The sequence below is a fragment of the Scyliorhinus canicula genome, chromosome 7, assembly GCF_902713615.1.
Source record: "Scyliorhinus canicula chromosome 7, sScyCan1.1, whole genome shotgun sequence".
Taxonomy (NCBI): domain Eukaryota; kingdom Metazoa; phylum Chordata; class Chondrichthyes; order Carcharhiniformes; family Scyliorhinidae; genus Scyliorhinus; species Scyliorhinus canicula.
Genome location: NC_052152.1, coordinates 65,319,372 through 65,337,920, shown reverse-complemented (window position 1 = coordinate 65,337,920; position 18,549 = coordinate 65,319,372). Strand labels below are relative to the sequence as shown.

The following is an 18,549-nucleotide window of genomic DNA, read 5'->3' as shown; positions in this document are numbered from 1 at the left end:
GTCCTAGTGGAAGCTCCAGGTCCGGGTGGAAGCCCTGGGACCTGTCCCGAGGCGGGTACTGGTGGAAGTCCCAGGACCTGTCCGGAGGAAACACCTGGACCTGTCCGGAGGTGGGTCCTAGTGCACGCCCTGGGATCTATCCAGAGGCAAGTTCTAGTGGAAGCCCTGGGACCTGTCTGAAGATGGCCCCCAGACCTGTCCAGAGGAAGCCCCGAGACCTGTCCGCAGGAAGCCCTGGGGCCTGCCTGGAGGTGGGTCCGGGTGGAAGCCCTGGGACCTGTCTGAAGATGGCCCCGCAACCTGTCCGGAGGCAAGTTCTAGTGGAAATCCCGGGACCTGTATCGAGGCGGGACCTGGAGGAAGCCCCGGGAAGACCTGGAGGAAGCCCCGGGAAGACCTGGAGGAAGCCCCGGGAAGACCTGGAGGAAGCCCCGGGAAGACCTGGAGGAAGCCCCGAGAAGACCTGGAGGAAGCCCCGGGAAGACCTGGAGGAAGCCCCGGGAAGACCTGGAGGAAGCCCCGGGAAGACCTGGAGGAAGCCCCGGGACCTGTCCCGAGGCAAGTTCTAGTGGAAGCCCCGGGACCCGTATCGAGGCGGGTACTGGAGGAAGCCCCGGGTACTGGAGGAAGCCCCGGGTACTGCAGGAAGCCCCGGGACCTGTCCGGAGGAAGCCCCGGGACCCGTATCGAGGCGGGTACTGGAGGAAGCCCCGGGTACTGGAGGAAGCCCTGGGACCTGTCCAGACGGCCCCGATGAAATTCTCGATCTGGAGGCAGGCAGCTGCTATGATTCCGGGAGCAGCCGCGGCCTCGTTCCTGGTACAGGCCGGTTGTGGCCTCCGCCTCACTTTGTCCCTCGCTCGGTTTAAGTCTTTGACGGTCACCGTACAGCCCGGGAAGAACGGCGGCACTGGGCCCAACCCCAGGGCCCGGCAGCAGGTGAGAGCCGGAGCCCAGAAGGGGAGCGACGTGGCTCGGGCCTCAGACGGCAGCGGGGAGCCTGGACTTGTCCGGAGTTTACTATAAGTGCCGGGGGAAGTGGCTGCGAGGGAGGCGGGTATATGGGTAGACCGCCTCCTGCCTGGTAATCTGCCTAAAGTTTACTCTTGCTGGGTTCTTGCACCTCATCTGAGTCAGTCACCCTGGTAGCTTTAGGTTTTTACTTTTTTTGAGTTTATAATGATGCACCCGAGGGAAATGTAATAATCTTTATTATTGTCACAAGTAGGCTTATATTAACACTGCAATGAAGTTACTGTGAAACTCCCCTCTTCGCCACATTCCAGCGCCTGTTCGGGTACACAGAGGGAGAATTCAGAATGTCCAAATTACCTAACAGCACGTCTTTTGGAATTTGTGGGAGGAAACCAGAGCATCCGGAGGAAACTCACGCAGAGAAGGGGAGAACATGCAGACTCCGCTCAGACAGTGACCCAAGTGCGACTCAAACCTGTGACCCTGGTGCTGTGAAGCAACAGTTCTAACCACTGTGCTACCATGCCGCCCCGACAGATTGAAGGGCTGTGAAATTAAAGTTCCAAGTTTAAATTAGAATGAACGAATTCAATGTCAAATCAGCAACAGAGAGAAAAAATAAAAGTGGGGGAGGAAAAATGGGATTGAGATTGAGCAAGAGAAACAAAAGTAAAGTTGAAAAAAAGTCATTAAAAAAATCTCTAACAACAATTGAAACCTGAAGGAATGAGATGTTGCAAATGTAAAAGTTAATTTTCAGTACCAGAAATGTTGAGTGGCTGTAATTCACAGTTATCATGTCATGGAAGTGACACTTAGACTAGAATGGATTTGACCCCTAACTTCCCGCGGCAAGTTTAGTGCAAGTACAGGAACTTCAGCTGGTTCAATGCATTAGCCAGCCAAGATGATTATGTGAAGCTACTGATGGTGCAGAGCAGTTCAGATGGTGAATTTTTGAGTTTTATCATAAATCTCCCTTTTGTCTGAAGTTTCAGTATAAGCAACTCCCAGTGCCACTAAGCTGTTATTTTGATATGAAAATCAGATGGAAAAGGTCAGTGAGACAGTAAGTGAGACAACAAGGGGTGGAAAAGTTTATGAAACCTGACCTGTCTTGTTCCCATTCAGCTTGAGGTTGCAGCGGATGGGGAATGGAAAGTGCAGCGGAGTTCATAGATAAAAGCAGATGCTAGACTCTGAAATAAAAACTGGACAATCTCAGCAGGTCTGACAGCATCTGTGGAGAGAAAAGAGAGCTAACGTTTCGAGTCTGGATGACTTTTTAGCAAAGCCCAGTGTTCATAGAATCCCTACTGTGCAGAAGGAGGCCATTAAACCCATAGAGTCTGTACCAACCCTCTGAAAGAGCACCGCACCTCGTCCAATGCCCCTGCCCTATACCCACCCAACCCTTGGACTCTAAGGGACAATTTAGATGAATTAGAGCGGATAAAAAGAAGGGAAGGGTTGCAACATTGGTTAAAGAAGCGATCACAGTTGTGGGGAGGGCATTCAAGGAGGAGATAGGGTTCAGAACAGACAGTTTGCCAGATTTACAAATCTGTCTACCCCCACTACCACACCCGCTGGATGTCAAAGAGCAAGCACAGTACAATAAGGCAATAAAGAAAAGTTATTTCAGATGCCCAAAGCTCAAAATTGCAGAAAGCCTAGAGAACTACAGAAAATTCTGGGGCGGAAGTAAAAGGAAAGTGAAAGCAAAGAGAGCATGAAAATATATCAAAATTAAATCAAACAAAGCATTCCTTGAAGATAATGATCAAAATATTATTTGGGCTGTACACACTAAAATGTGGACTGGAGTATCAGCAAAGGAATGAATTGCATTATATCATTGTGCATAGGTGGTCATTAACGTAGAGAAGAAGCAGAGTTTGAGAGAGAACAAAAATGAGGAATCTCTAGCATGAACTATGGCACAGATAGATTTGCGAATGGAGCTAGATATCCATGAAGATAACTAATGTAAAAACGTGTAATGGTTTAGAGGTGTACATGGAAATGCCATCAATGGATTTGGAATTACGAGACCAGGTCCACAATGATCCAAAGAACAGTGTCTGGGGTGTGTATGGGCGCACGGTAGCACAGCGGTTAGCACTGGTGCTTCATGCGCCAGGCATCTGGGTTCAATTCCCGGCTTGAGTCACTGTCTGTGCGAAGTCTGTATGTTCTCCCTGCGTCTGCGTGGGTTTTCTCCGGGCGTTCCAGTTTCCTCCCACAAGTCTGACAGATGTGCTTATTGATTGAATTGGACATTCTGAATTCCTCCTCAGTGTACCCAAACATGTGTTGGAGTATGGCGACTAAAGGGTGTTCACAGTTACTTCACTGCAGTGTTAATGTAAGCCTATGTGTGACAATAATAAGATTATTATTAGCGCAGACAAGAACTTAAGTAATGGAATGGTCAAAATTAGTGTAATTTGAAGCTTATAGATAATTTGAGTTATATAATTGCGTCTTCAGTAACTTTAGAAAATACAAGTATAAAGGAAACTAGAAATATTAACCTTCACAAAACCATATTTGCTATAATTGTCTATTGTAGCTTTTCATACACACATTAGATATATTAAGAGTTTTGCCTAGTTGAGAGTATGATCTTGGATACCAATCCAACATGGTAGTCACTTTTATATACTGCATGGAAGTGTAGGATGTTAACCTGATTAATGTTAACCTGCTTCTGTGGGAGCAGCAGCGTGGTATAGGCTGCAGACCTAATTTCATCAAGATATCAATTTCCAGTTGAGTTTTGCAAAACAATCATTTATGATCATTAGAAGCAAAGTGAAACATTTCTCATTTTGAAGCATTTAAACCTTTTAAAAATGAGCATAGTCCTGAGGTGAACAAATAAGCAAGGAACTAATAAGAACACAACTGTCTGTTAACTTTAAATGCACAATATGCACAAACTGTAGATCATATAAACACGCTAGCTGTAAAATACAATAGCTTCCCATGTGGACAGCAGGTAATACTTTGTGAAATTAGATGCTACTAAACTGATCTTTTCTATCTGTTAATTTTTGAAAATTTCTTACCCGCATCCCTCGCACGACAATGAGTACAGCAGTTAAAATCATGTACAGTAGATGTAAAGATGTAGTTTTGAGAAAATTATTTTATATAGGGTAGCTCTTAAATGTAATCTCTAATTGGTTGACAGTCAATGGATAATTCTCCTCAAACAGCAAAGGAATTATTGCAAGGTATTGAAGTATTGCAAAGATATTGGAATGTTTTTTTTTTAAAGTTGTGGAAAATGCTACACAATCTTGTTTTGTTAATCATGAACATCTTCCCTCTCTTTTCCTCTGAAGGTTGTGTTACTGTTAACTCAGTTGGCTGAACAGCTGGTTTGTGATGCAGAGCAATGCCAACAGCATGAATTCAATTCCTGTACTGACTGAGGTTATCTATGAACCGTGCCCCTCTCCTGAGGTGTTGTGACTCTCAGGTTAAATCACCATCAGTCAGCTCTCTCGCAAAAAGAAAAGAGTTGCCTATGGGCCCCAGGAACTATGGCAACTTCCATTTCACACACTACGGTATGGCGAGCAACCCTTCAGTACCTTGCCCAACTGGTCATTTTCCATATTTATTTTTTCTCGGCACCTTTCCCAACCCCCAAAAACTTGCCAGCATTTAAAAGAGAGAATTTGATTTCCTTTCATTATTGTTTCAATGTAATCTGCGTCTGCACAGTACATGTGGGGCACATAAGAAATCTTGCTGCATGTTTACCACCATTTGAGAACTGATCTCTTATAGTTTGCACTGGACGCAGGAAGTTTATCATTGTTTATGTTCCACATAGCAAAAACAGGGGAACAGGGAGATGAGAGCAAGTAATAAAAACAGATTCATAATGAACAACCAGAATTGGCGGGAATAATTACTGTTGTCCATTTTGGTTTTAGGCAAGCAAGAAGTCTCGTATCAGACAGAATCCGCAGAAACAAATTTGCAACGCTGTTTTGGAATATTTTGATGAAAGATACGGACAAGAACTTGGTGAATTATGGGACAAAGTCAGGTAATGAGATCATTTCCTTCCTAGTAAATTACATTGACAAAAACACACATATTGTAAAATTAACTTACAAAATACAAATAAAGTCATAATTACATATAATAGATGTGACCCTGATTTCAATTTAATGTCTCATCTGAGATGCGTCACCTTCAGTAATACAGCTGTCCGTCAGTATTGCATTAAAGTCTCAGTCTAAGGTACTCACTCCAGTCTCTAGAATGAGACTTATGCACATGGTGATCTGACTAGGAGGCATAAATACTGCTGAGCCAAGCCTGACACCCAAGAAAAGCAGCTGAAAGACTATTTTCTGTGCTGAAATCGGTATGATTCTTTCTACCAATTGCTAACATTGTCTATTGTACAGGTAGGATCAGATCTTCAAAGCACAAAATGGGTGCCCTGTAGAGACCAAACATTCTTCAATTTGGTGGATATTAGTCTCATAAATGTCTGCACAGAAAGATAGCTTGCAACAGAGAGCAATGCTAACAAGGAATGATACTTCTGATATTAAAGGATATTTGTTTTAGAATGTGGCTGCTTCTTTTCGTCAGCGTATGCAACAAATTTGTTTGAACATTAGTTATTTTCTTTCATGGTTGCAAAGCCAAGATGTTAAATTTGGCAATATTTGCTTTCCAATCCTCAGATGGCCTCACGCCTTTTAGACTTATGTCTGTGATTTGAGAGTATCATAAATAAAACTAGAATATTGATTTTATAGCAATATAGTCATTAATCTTTTTCAGTACTAGCATATATTACCATCATTTCTATGCTTTTTCCTTCAGGATGTGTAAATGTACTGTACTTGCACTAGCTATTTAGCTTTTGCTAAGTTTTAATATTGTGTATTACCTGCATTACTAGGTCATTAAAATGAGCTTATTCTATTTGTTCATCCATCATATTTTGTCCTTGGGCAGGGCCTCACTAAAAGTCTCTCACGTTCTTGAGTTACTACGGAAGAGTAGCTGTGATAGTTTTCTGTTGCTGCCAATACTAAAGATCCCAATTTTCCCTCACGCTCCAGACATCATTACTGTCACTGGATATGGTATTAGAACCAACATTCTAACCTCTGCTTACTTGGATGGTCTGGAGTGAAACAGAATCTAAACCTTCTGGCTTAAGAGTTGGTAATGCTACCTCAGTTAGTTGTTCCTCAATCAAAATGTGATGGATGTTAAGCCAGTATTCAGAGCCTGTACTCTAGCCTCCATTCACTGGGTCTGTCTGGAGGGAGTCTCAGACCTTTCACCTAAATCAGTGGTGGAAATGCTAATGCTGAGCGTATCTATTAATTCAAAATTTTCATTAGAGTTAATGGAACGATGCCTGAACTTCAGAACCATGACATTTGTATATTTTGGAGACTTCTTCAGGTGAGGCTCTTTCTCCTACTGGTATCTGATTGGCTGCATAACGTTGGGATCACCTGTAACTAATTAGCATCGCAAAGTCCTGTTGCTCCTGGAGCTCACTAGCATCAGTTGACCCATATGTCTTATTAACAGAGCAAGCAATCTGTAGAATAGAGTAGCTGGACTGTCCAATTTCCGGCTCCTCAGCATAGCAATCAGTGACCATCCATGGGAAACCTCAGTTGCAGCACAAGCGGGGTCTTTCCATCCAAAGATTTGGGCTGGATTCTCCGCACCCCAACAGCAAAATCGCGTTTGGCGACGGGGCGGAGAATCCTTTTTCCCGCACGAAATCGGGACTGGCGCCGGTTCCGCTATTCTCCGACCCCCCCCCCCCCCCCCCCGAAAAGTAGCATACAGGGGGAGTACCCTGCGCCGAGTATCCACCGCCTCACCCCGCTATTTTCCGTTCCCGACCAGCTGAATTCCCGAGGGCATGGTTCTATCATGGTCCTGCTGTTCGGGAACCTTGTGTGGCGGCTGCGGACTCAGTCCAGGGCCGCCACAATTGGATGAGGGCCGATCGGAGGGGGCTTTATTTGGGACTGGGGGCTATGTGTTTGGGCGGTCCGGGTCGGGCGAACGGCCTCTGACCCGGACGTGCGGGGAGCCGTATTGGCAGCTGGAGCAGCGAGTTCCACGACAGCTGCCTGCTAGCCCCCGGCAAAATGGTGAATCTGTGGCCTTTTTGACACCAGTTTTCCTGGCGTAAAATACCACAGTTTTCATGACGGCGTGGGGACTTAGTCCCAAAAACGGAGAATCAAGCCGCAGGTTAGTTTATTTCCTTGGTTAATTTGGAGCTTACTGCATTTCAATCTTCCTCAGCAAGGATCTATTTTGATGAAGCTAATTGTGGAAATCTTGTTGCATGTATTATTTATTGCAGGGTGACATTTGAGAAAGTCCAATCGTGTAGTACTCTCAGTGGTATATATTTAAGTACAGTATTGTAAAGTTCATCTGAAACTTTATGATGAACCTGGACCCCTGAGAAATTAAACGTCGGAGCTTACATCTCCATTTTTACTGTGCTTGATTTATTATATTAAATACTTGCGTTCGTCAGGGTCTTGTGGTCATTGGCAAAATAACACTCCGTTCAACTCAAAAAGCTCGCTCACAAAATTTTACCAAACTCTAGAATATGGACTTCCTCTTTTCTGATGCTAGTTTAAGCTTGCCTCCTTCGTTAGAGCATCTTTAGGGGCAGCAGGGAGACTGATCAACAACCAGATTGAAAAATACCGTAAAAATATAAATTGCACCTAAATCATTGTATAGAAAGAACAAGACAAAATATGGGATTAATAGAGAAACTTTAATAACAAAACACAACTTCGAAAAAGCTTTAATTTTTAAAATCTATAACATTTGCTTCTGATGAAATTCAATGCGACTCCACGTTTATGAAATTAATCTTTTGGGACCAGAGAGGCTGTTCAGTTATGATTATAACTAAATCACCTATTCTGTATTAATTCCATCAGCGAAGACTACAAAACTGCACCCTGTAAAATAACATATCTCTGGTAGTAGCTTCAAGATTCCCGTGTTTAATCATGCATATGTATATATAATACAGATTTCTGATCGTCATGAAATTATGGTTTGTGTCCAATATCCACCAATTTGAAGAATATTTGATGGTGTGGCTGGAGACTGTAATTGTGTAAGCATCCACAGTAATTGATACTCGATACTCAGTGCTAGATTCCACCTGAAATAGATTATCAAAAAGCTACGGGGTGAGGAGAACAAACAGGAACTGCTGGTAAAATTATTTTGTAGAGCTTTAAATGTTAAAAGCCTCATGACTGAAGTACTGTACAGTTACTATTATTTGTAGTTGTGCAATATGAATATGTATGTGCAAAGTAATAATAATAGCTTATTGTCACAAGTAGGCTTCAATGAAGTTACTGTGAAAAGCCCCTAGTCGCCACATTCCGGCGCCTGTTTGGGGAGGCCAGTGCGGGAATTGAACCCGCGCTGCAGGCCTTGTTCTGCATTACAAGCCAGCTGTTGAGTCCACTGTGCTAAACAAATAAGTGTATGGAACTTTATTATATGGTTTTCCAAGCTTGTTATATTGTAACGGAGTGATTACATACATAGTTGCCAAATTACTAAGAAACATGACACTATAGCCATTGTATCAATAGTTGTTATTTTCTTTTGTCTTTTATATATTTTGAAATACTGCACAACTAGAAAAAGATAAAGTTTTCAGATTAGGATGCCAGCTTTTGAATCTTTACAAAAATCAGATTTTAAATTCTATGTAATTTATGTTACATTTTACAGTTGTATATTGCTCTTGATAATATAATAATAATCTTTATTATTGTCACAAGTAGGCTTACATTAACACTGCAATTAAGTTACTGTGATAATCCCCTTGTCACCACACTCCGGCGCCTGTTCGGATGCACAGAGGGAGAATTCAGAATGCCCAATTCACCTAACAAGCACGTCTTTCAGGACTTGTGGGTGGAAACCGGAGCACCCGGAAGAAACTCAGCTAGACACGGGGAGAACATGCCATCTCTGCATAGACAGTGACCCAAGCGGGATTCGAACCTGGGACTCTGCCGCTGTGAAGCAACAGTGCTAACCACCGTGCTACCATGCCTCCTGTATAACAGAGGGGTCCAGTAAGAAGGACGAGTGGTTTGATGCAAATAGAAGTTATAGTTACAATCAACCTCACCATGAGAATTGGCACTGCTGTTGTAAGGTTGCAATTGTTGAGAGAAAAAAAATAATAAAATATACAATTTCATACATTGTTCACTGCCCTGAAGCATGAGCTTGCTTCACTTAGTAGAACAGTTGCTTATGGGGCAGAAATTGGATCTCTGCTTCTCCAATAAAACCTCTCCATGACTTCAGCTCCTGGTATGAGTGTGTGTCCAATGGTGGCTTAATCACATCTGTGAATTTCTTAAGGACTAATTTCTGACCATTTTCCCAGGAAGGAGGAAGGTCAGCAGAATCTCTAGGAATGAGACTGCTCCAAAATTGTAAGTTTGAAACTCCTAATTTTTCATGGCAGTGTTAATAATCAGGCAACTAAACCAAGTAGCTTTGCAATTCTGTGATGATTGACGAGGCATTCTGGGTCCTGGAAGACTCATTGGAGAACTGGATACCTGTCAATGAGGGTATAATTCTTGGCTCCAGACAATCTTGCAAGGCAGTGTCCAAATGAATGGACATTGTAGCAGAGTGATCGCAGTTCTCTGCACGGGTAGGCTGCACCTTTTTATCTGGTTATTCTTCAGGAGCCCTGCACCCACTTTGGCCCCCCCAAGAAATGGCTGTGCTAACCAATTAAGTTCTTTATACTCTGATAATTTGGCTGTATATTTAGGAAGAGACAATGTTTGGACAAATAGAAACTCTTATGTTGCTGTCTAAATTACTAGAATTGGACACCATAAAATGGTATTGATCTGATTTTTATTTAAGAATGCTAGCAACTAAATTCAAGCATAATTCTTTTGTTATCAGCTCACCACAGAAGTAGGCTGTTCCAACAAGTACCTGTTCCAAATTGCACTTAGTGCAGTACAACAGGGGGCGGCATGGTGGCACAGTAGTTAGCACTGCAGCCTCACAGCGCCAGGGACCCGGGTTCAATTCCAGCCTCAGGTGACTGTGTGGAGTTTGTACTTTCTCGTGTCTGTGTAGGTTTCGTCCAAAGATGTGCAGGTTAAGTGGATTGGCCCCTTGGTGTCCAAATATGTGTCGGCTAGGTGATAGGGTTATAGGAATAGGGCAGGGAAGTGGACTAGGGTGGTGTACTCTTTCAGAGGGTCGATGCAGACTTGATGGGCCGAAAGGCCTCCTTCTGCATTGTAGAGATTCTATGATTCTATTCTATGAACAGTAATTAATCTCATGGAAAAAGCATAATCTCTGTCTTTTGGTAATCATGATCAAATTATAAAAGTACTAGATACATACATCAGTAATTTATTTTACCGCAAAGTTTTTAGGTGAAATTTCTACTGCTGCTCCAGTAACCCCCCCCCCCCCAAAAAAGTGCTGAAACAGTTTAGATTTTACTGATTTTTGTTTTTGTTTGGTTGTCTTTCAGAGAAGTGTTGCTGCTTCCTTCCAGCCAACAGTACGCTGTTCTTGTGAACAAGTTTAGTCAATGTGTGACATTTGAACAGTACCTTCAATCTCAGGGCTACTCCAATTTCCTACCAGATGTGTTACCTTTCTCCCAGTATTCTTTACGATGTTACATCAGCAATATCCAGTGCCAGCTCCCCAGACTGCAACACCACACTGAAAGGTTGAAGGAGTATTACCTTCTGAATGCAGCCTCTTTGTTCCCTATCCTTGCATTGGATGTACAAGATGGAGAGTGTGTGCTAGATATGTGTGCTGCTCCTGGAGGGAAATCTGTGGCAATATTGCAATATGCCACACCAGGTAATCTTTGTTGTTTTGTGTTATTCCCAAAGCTCATACTATGCTTTCATTTTTTAGAATTTCCATTCTTTCAGTTTGCTGAAGGTTGATGTCATATCAAGATTATAAACCTTTTTCCCACGCCTGTAGTGCAATTGTCACCATTCGTATTGTGATTCTCTTGGGCTTTCCATCTGTTGTTCATGTTCCATTTTAGTGGTATTGTGCATCATGGTTCAGTAAATGAGAAGCGGTTTCTAAAATGAGTGAAAAATATGTTATGGGGCAGAATTTTATCCAGAAAGTAGACCTGACTGACCTGAAATGCATGTTGACAACGTGCCGGCTGGCTGTTGGGACGTCCTCCTTGATTTTACAGGCGGCAGCTCATGATGGGATTTGGGATTGCTGTCTTGTGAAGGATGGCCACCCTCCCCCTAGAGCTGCTGGCCCAATGGCCCCATAAATAATAAGTGCGAAACAAAAACTCTGAAGCTTGAGCGAAGCAAGCAATCTCTAGGAACGTTAGTTGGTCTCATTGGATGATTGGTTATGCTGCTTTGCTGGGATGAAACCACTCGATATACTTGGAAAACTTTCACCAAGATCTATCAGTTGATATGAGGAGTTTCTTTGCTTGTTTTCAGAGGAGCAAGTCATTGAAATGGGCCGGAATTAGATTTTTTGAGATCCGCAAGCACTGGGTAAAAATTCGATTATAACACATCATTGTGAAAAACCTTTTCTAACAAACTCAATCTGACGGGGTTAACCAGTTAATGTAACGGAGACTTTGAAGCAGAATCATTAATAATCAGACAATTAAACTAATAAAGTTCAAAGGATCATGAGGATAAAACAATTAGAAATTGTCAAAGGAAGCAATGCAACAGAACATGTTTGAATAAAAGCAATGCCTATTTAAGTGAACCTCAGTGAGAAATGTGGCTGATTATTAACTTTAGACAACTTTTAACTGTAAAAACTTTTGTCTGTAAACTTCTCTTCCAACGTGACCATTGTGGTTATATCCATATATACTACTATAGCAATTCAGATTTAAATTCTTTGTAATCGAAAAGAATTGCGACTTCAAATAAAAAGTTAGATTACCTAAAGATCTAGTCGAGGTACTAGCTTGGATTAAGTGGCAGTGGCAAACAAGTAAGTGTTATGAGCCTGTGCCCGCTACAGATGATTTAGGATCTGTGTAACAGAGTAAGCAACAGTGTGTCACTTCAATTAATCTGATCAAAAAAATCCTTGGTAAGGCATCCAGAGTCGAAATCAGGAAGTGCACGTTAGAATATCTAAAATCATGTACATGAAGCAAAAGTAGAGAGGAAAAATGAAATGATGAAAGTGAGTAAAAAGAAAGGGAAATGAAAATAGAAATTTTATTTTTAACTCTTTTTAAAGCCTCCAGCAACAATTCAGTTCTGAAAGAATAAGATATGATAACACTTGTAAAGCAAATTTTCCATGCCAGAGAGGTGTTTGATGGTAATTAAATCACTCCTAAAAATTCACTTGCATTTGAATTGACACACTGTAACATTCCTGGCATGTTTGGGTGGATACCTAATCAGTAAGAACTGCAATTTCATGCCCTCCACGTATGTGAAAGCCGAATCTATTAAGGTGCCAGTAGAGAAGCTTCTGGAGAAGCCGGGCATCATCTGGGTTCCTGTTTTTAACCGTGCATTTGCACACACTGGAAGTTGCTGTCTGATTTCCTCTTCAACAGTGGCGAGCACAGATAACTTCACCTGAGTAGATGGATGGCCCTTTGTTTAATGTCTCAGCTGAAGGATGGCACCTTCGACACTGGAGTGTCAATCTTGCTTTTTGTGCTCAAACCCAAGGGTGGGTTTGTGAATCGTGTGACTCAGAGGCTAGTTTGCTATTAGCTGAGCCACAACTGACAATACTGCTAAAGAATTGAGCGATTGATTGATTGATAGATACAGCGGAACATCTTGCATCCACCTCTAGGATCTAAGTTCAGTATTTGACAACTCTGCCTATTGGGTATAATTTTACAACAGAAAAATGTCCATAATATTTTATACATTGGGAATTTGTCTTCAACTAAGAGGGTGGTGAGTCGAGGCAGTACACTATGATACTTCCCTACAGTTAAGAAATGAAAATCTGCTTCCTTCTGTCTATGCTAGTTCAGGAGAGGCATAGATGAAGGATTAGGAAGGGAAACGTACATGGCAGGACAACAAACAAGAGGAAATCCTTAATGAAATGTATCCAACCATCTACCCTATCACCTAAATATATTGCACAGTTATAGCACCGCCGCATATTTTAATTGTACAGATAGCTGGTTTTGACAACAAAATGTGGAATAATTGTGTATGTGAGCAAATGTGTGTTTGTTTATGTTTTGCCTCGCTTATTCAGTCCAATCGAAAATATCTACGGTCCATCCCACTGAGAGCCAAAAACAGAGAGGCAGTCAATGCTTGCTGGCAAGGGCACTTTGAAGATCTCAACCAAGATACAGCTTTCGACACAAATGCCCTTGACACTAACACGCTACCCGTCACCTTCTCAGCGCAACCCCAACTCATTGTGAGGTTGAAAAGGCCATCCAACAGCTGAAGAACAAGGCCTTTGGCTCAGATGGAATTCCTGCAGAAGTGTTAGAATCCACAGCTTCATCACCCTTGTCATGAAGGAAGAGATTATGCCAGACGCCTTAATTGACCATCCTCAAGAAAGGAGACAGATCTGACTGCAGAAATGACAGAGGGATTTCCCTACTCTCCACCATGAGAAAGCTCATCACGAGAATACTCCTCAACCGCTCCTAGTGGCTGAAGGTCTCCTCCCTGAGTCTCAGTGCAGTTTCTGTCCATCAAGCAACTCAATGGCCATGCTCTTCAGTGCAAAACTATCCAGGAAAAGGGCAGGGAGTAGCATGCACCTCTGTACATTGCCTTCTTCGATCTCGCAAAGACCTTCGACTCAGTCAACCGTGAGAGATTGTGAACATCCTCCTCAAATTCGGCTGCCCATAGAAATTCATCACCATTCTCTGCCTCCTCCACGATGACGTGCAAGCCGTGATTGTCACCAACAGAACCATCACAGACCCAATATGTGTGCACACTGGGGTCAAACAGGGCTGCATCATTGCACCACTGCTCTTCTCCATCTTCCTCGTAGCAACACTCTACCATGTCACCCTGATGCTTCCCCCTGGAGTGGAAATAACCTATGGGGCAAGCGGAAAACTGTTCAACCTCCAATGCTTCCAACCGGAACCAAGACCACCCAACCTCTGTCATTGAGCTGCAGTATGCAGACGACGCCTATGTGTGCGCATGATCAGAGGTTGAGCTACAAACCATCATCATGCATTCACCGAAGCACATGAGAGAATGGGCCTCAGACTAAACATCGGAAAACAAAGGTTCTCTACCAACCCACTAATGCCACACAACACTGCCCCCAACCATCAAGATTCATGGTGAGAGGGCAGCACGGTGGTCCAGTGGTTAGCACTGCTGCCTCATGACGCCAAGGACCCTGGTTCGATCCCGGCCCTGGATCACTGTCCATGTGAAGTTTGTGCATTTTCCCCGTGCCTGCGTGGGTCTCACCCCCACAACCCAACAGATGTGTAGGGTAGGTGGATTGGCCACGCTAAATTGCTCCTTCACTGGAATTTCATTTTTAACAAGATCCACAGTGAGTTTTGAGACAACAAGGAATGTTTCCCATACCTCGGTAGCCTCCACTCGAGCAGACATTGATGACAAAACCTAGTTTTGACTCCAATGTGGCAGTGCAGTTTCCGGACGCCTGAGAAACAGAGTGTTTGAAGACCAAGACATCAAAGCCAAGCTCATGGTCTACAGAGCAACCGTGGTCGCCGTCCTCCTGTATGCATCAGAAACATGGACAATGTACAGCTGATCCCTGGAGCGATATCACCTCTGCAAAATTTCGCAAATCTACTCACAGTACCAACGTGAGCTTCCTCTTGCAGACCAATATCCCCAGTATTGAGGCATTGGCCACGCTCGACCAGCTGCGATGGGCGGGTCACATTGCCCACATGCCAGCCCAAGGCTTCTGAAACAAGTGCTCTACTCCAAGTTCCGCAATGGCAAAGGACCACTGCGAGGGCAGAGGAAACACTACAAAGAGACTGTGAAAGCCTCCCTTGATAAAAACAACAGCCCAATTGACACGTGGGAGTCGCTTGCCTTAGAATGCGCAAACTGGAGAAAAAGCATCCATGCGGGCATCAATCACCTCGAGCATCGTAGAGTGCAGCATGCGGAGACCAAGTATAAACAGTGGTGGAGAGTACAGAATCCAGAATGCCCTACCCACCCACCCACCTCATCAAATACCACCTGCAAAACCTGTGGCAGAGACTGCGGATCCAGGATTGGACTATTCAACCACCGCCGAACCCATCTCCCCGGAGTGGAAGCAAATCAACTTTGAACTCTAGTGAATATAGGTCTAGTTGACCCAATCTCTCCTCATACAACAATCTTGCCACTTCAGAAATCAGTCTGGTGAACCTTTGCTGCAGTCCCTCTCTACCAAGCACATCATTTTTTAGGCAAGGAGACTAAAACTGCACACCAAAACTGTACAACTGCAGCAAGGCATCCTTGCTCCTGCACTCGAGTCCTCTTGCAATGAAGGCCAATCTACCATTTGCCTTTTTAACCATTTGATGCACCTGCATGCTTGCTTTCAGGAATTGATGTACAAGGACACCCAGGTTCCTTTGTACATCAACATTTCCCAGTCTATCACCTTTTAATAATTCTCTGCGATTCTGTTTTTCTGACTCAAGCGAATAACTTTGTACTTATCAATGTTATGCTGCACCTGCCACGTATTTGTGCAGTCACTCAGCGTGTCTAAATCATCTTGAAGCCTTTGAACATCTTCCTCACCACTCGCATTCATAATTTTAAAAAAAATTATTCCACATCCTCTTCACCACTCACATTCCCACCAAGTACAGCACTGAAGAAGACCATTCAAAACAATATGTTTGTGCTGACTTTCTCTCAAATTCCACTAATACTACTCTCCGGCTCTTTGCCAGTAATACTGCATTTTATTTTTCTTCAGATGCTTCTTCGATTCCTTTTTGAAAGCCATGAGTGAATCTGTCTCAAATGCATTCAGGCAGTGCATTCCTGATATTTGCCACTTGCCGGGTAAAGGTTTTTCCTCATGATCCCTGTGGGTCCTTTTGTTATTCACTTCAGATGATCTCCGGTTCTCAACCCTTCTGCCAACTGCATCATTTTTTCGCGCTCTAACCTGTATAGACCCCGTGTGATTTTTGAACAGCTCTATCAAATCTTCTCAAAGTCTTCTCCAATAAATACTTTCCTTGATTTTTGCTAGAATCTTTTTAATATGTATTAGTTTTTCATTGAAAAGGAATACTTCCCCCGAGTCAGATATTTTCACTTGAGCAACTAGTTTTAATTAACATATTCAAATTTAGAATCCATTTGGATTGCATCATTAATTTTCTGCCGTCCCCTGTAGGTGTGACTGAACTTCAGATCTTCGAGGTAGAATGCGTCACTGAGATGTTTTTGAACTTTCTACCAAATTTGATAGCTACAGTCTAGGTTGCACATGGTGTTAACTAGGTGAGAGGAGCTTTAAGAATCGAATAGTAAAATGTGTTTATTTAGTGAAGTGTAAAATATACTTAAACTGGTGATGTGCAGCAGGTTTGTGCTGAATTCAAATATATTTTCTCACTTGACCAGGCTTTGTGATGATCTTGCCTATTTTAAAATGTTAAGGTTTTCTTTTCTGATTGCTATAGTAGGAGCAAATAAGTGTTGCCATAGACAGTTCTTGTGTATTTTCTTCTCAGCATTTTTGCGCTCTCATTTTTTTCTGAACAGTTCTATCCCAGAAGCTTAAACTTCCTTGCACCCTGGCAGGAATTGTTAACTTAGGCACTGATCAGCAATTTCAATTACTTTATGCAGTTCTACATCATTCCTGGTCCCATCAACCTTTACAATTAAAATGCTATAACTTGCTCATGTATAATACAGTCTAGCAATTATTTCCTATTAATCACTACTTAATAGACTTGCAATGATTATGTTTCATAATTTATTCTTCACTCTTCCAGCACATGCTGTTGCTATCAGCAAAAAGGTAGGAATTTAAAGTCAAATGAAATGCTCTATATGGAAAACTACACAGTGTAAAGTCTAATGGATTCCATGGGGGTGATATCAAGGCAAGAATTTCATTTTAGAATTCAGGTGACTAATGAGCCATGAGGACTTTGCATCTGCCGTTCATCAAAGCATTCCAAGTTTTCATATTTTGTGATCGTCACCAAGCGACCAGTATTCTCAATTTACTTTCGAATAATAATGCTTAATCATGTTTGTTTTCACCATCCAAGGGGAAGTTACTTTAAATCTTTTGTAGAGAGGAATTGGACTCCTTATTCAGCTCTTTGAACAATCTTAAACAAAGTTCCAATAAGGCATGAGAATATCTGTTAAGTACAAATAAAAAGGAAACTGGGAAAGAGGTCTTCTTCGGAGGGTGTAAATATCAACAAATATGGAACAAGCCTTTCCATTCACCTGAAGAAGGAGCCGTGCTCCGAAAGCTCGTGTTTGAAACAAACCTGTTGGACTTTAACCTGGTGTTGTAAGACTTCTTACTGTGCTCACCCCAGTCCAACGCCGGCATCTCCACATCATGTAAATATCAAGGCAGAGAACAAATGCTCAAAGGTTCATAACACCCACTGGCAAATTAAATACACATTTTAAAAGTCCCTCACCTGAGGTTGGATTGGGCAGGGTAGGGGTGATGGTGACAGGGTTGGTCATTGAATTTGAGGGAAATTATTTTTCTAAATCATGGGTTGTTGACTCCTGGGTAGGGGTGGAGTGGGAGAGTAGAAGGAGCTTCCTGTTGTTAAAACTAAACTGCTTTTTAAAAACAGTGTAGCCAACTTGTTGGGATAAAATTCACGGCAATTTGAAATTGTTAGTTCACCAATATAGTTAGTTTCAAATATTTGAATTGAAAAATTGCTGGAATTATTGAGGTGCTCTTTAATAGCCAGAGATGCTGGCGGAAAGCCCATCTTAGTAACACTTCGGAACCTTTAAGACCAAAAGCCATATGTAATACAGCAAAGCAATCCATCAACGTATAGGTCAAATCGGAGCTCTGCAGTCCTGCCATATCCAGTAACGAATGGTGTGGACTATTAAACAATTACCCCAAGGAAGCGGCTTCATAAATATTTCCTTCCTTGGTGAAGGAGCCCAACACATCAAAAGACAAGGCTGAAGCATTTGCAACCAAAGGCAATGTAGATGATTCATCTCAGCTCCCTAAGGTCCCCATCATTATGCCAGTCTTCAGTCAAATTGATTCACTCCACGTGATATCAAGAAACACCTGAAGGCACTGCAATATGGTAATGGGTTTTCACTGCATTATGGCAGTAGTACTGATGACCTGTGCTCCAGTACAGCTGCGATGCTAGCATTCACTTGGCAATGTGGAAAATTGTCCTGTCCACAAAAAGCAGGAGGAATCCAACCTGGCCAATTATCTCGCCCCATCAGCCTACTCTCAATCATTAGGAAA

The 18,549-nt window shown here is 42.7% G+C and overlaps 1 protein-coding gene across 5 annotated transcripts in view; it reads left to right on the top strand.

Moving 5' to 3' along the window:
* The first annotated feature begins 524 nt into the window (after positions 1-524).
* The window catches only part of nsun3 (NOP2/Sun RNA methyltransferase 3), a 51,594-nt gene continuing 33,569 nt past the window's right edge, over positions 525-18,549 (top strand). For 3 of the 5 annotated variants that reach the window (XM_038802180.1, XM_038802183.1, XM_038802182.1), the window contains exons 1-3: positions 525-939; positions 4,929-5,044; positions 10,577-10,920. In XM_038802180.1, the coding sequence (XP_038658108.1) occupies positions 754-939; positions 4,929-5,044; positions 10,577-10,920 (646 nt within the window). In that variant the 5' untranslated portion in view covers positions 525-753. Of the gene's footprint in view, positions 940-4,386; positions 4,557-4,928; positions 5,045-10,576; positions 10,921-18,549 lie in introns of those variants that run through there. The other 2 variants (XM_038802179.1, XM_038802181.1) reach the window with 2 other exon arrangements.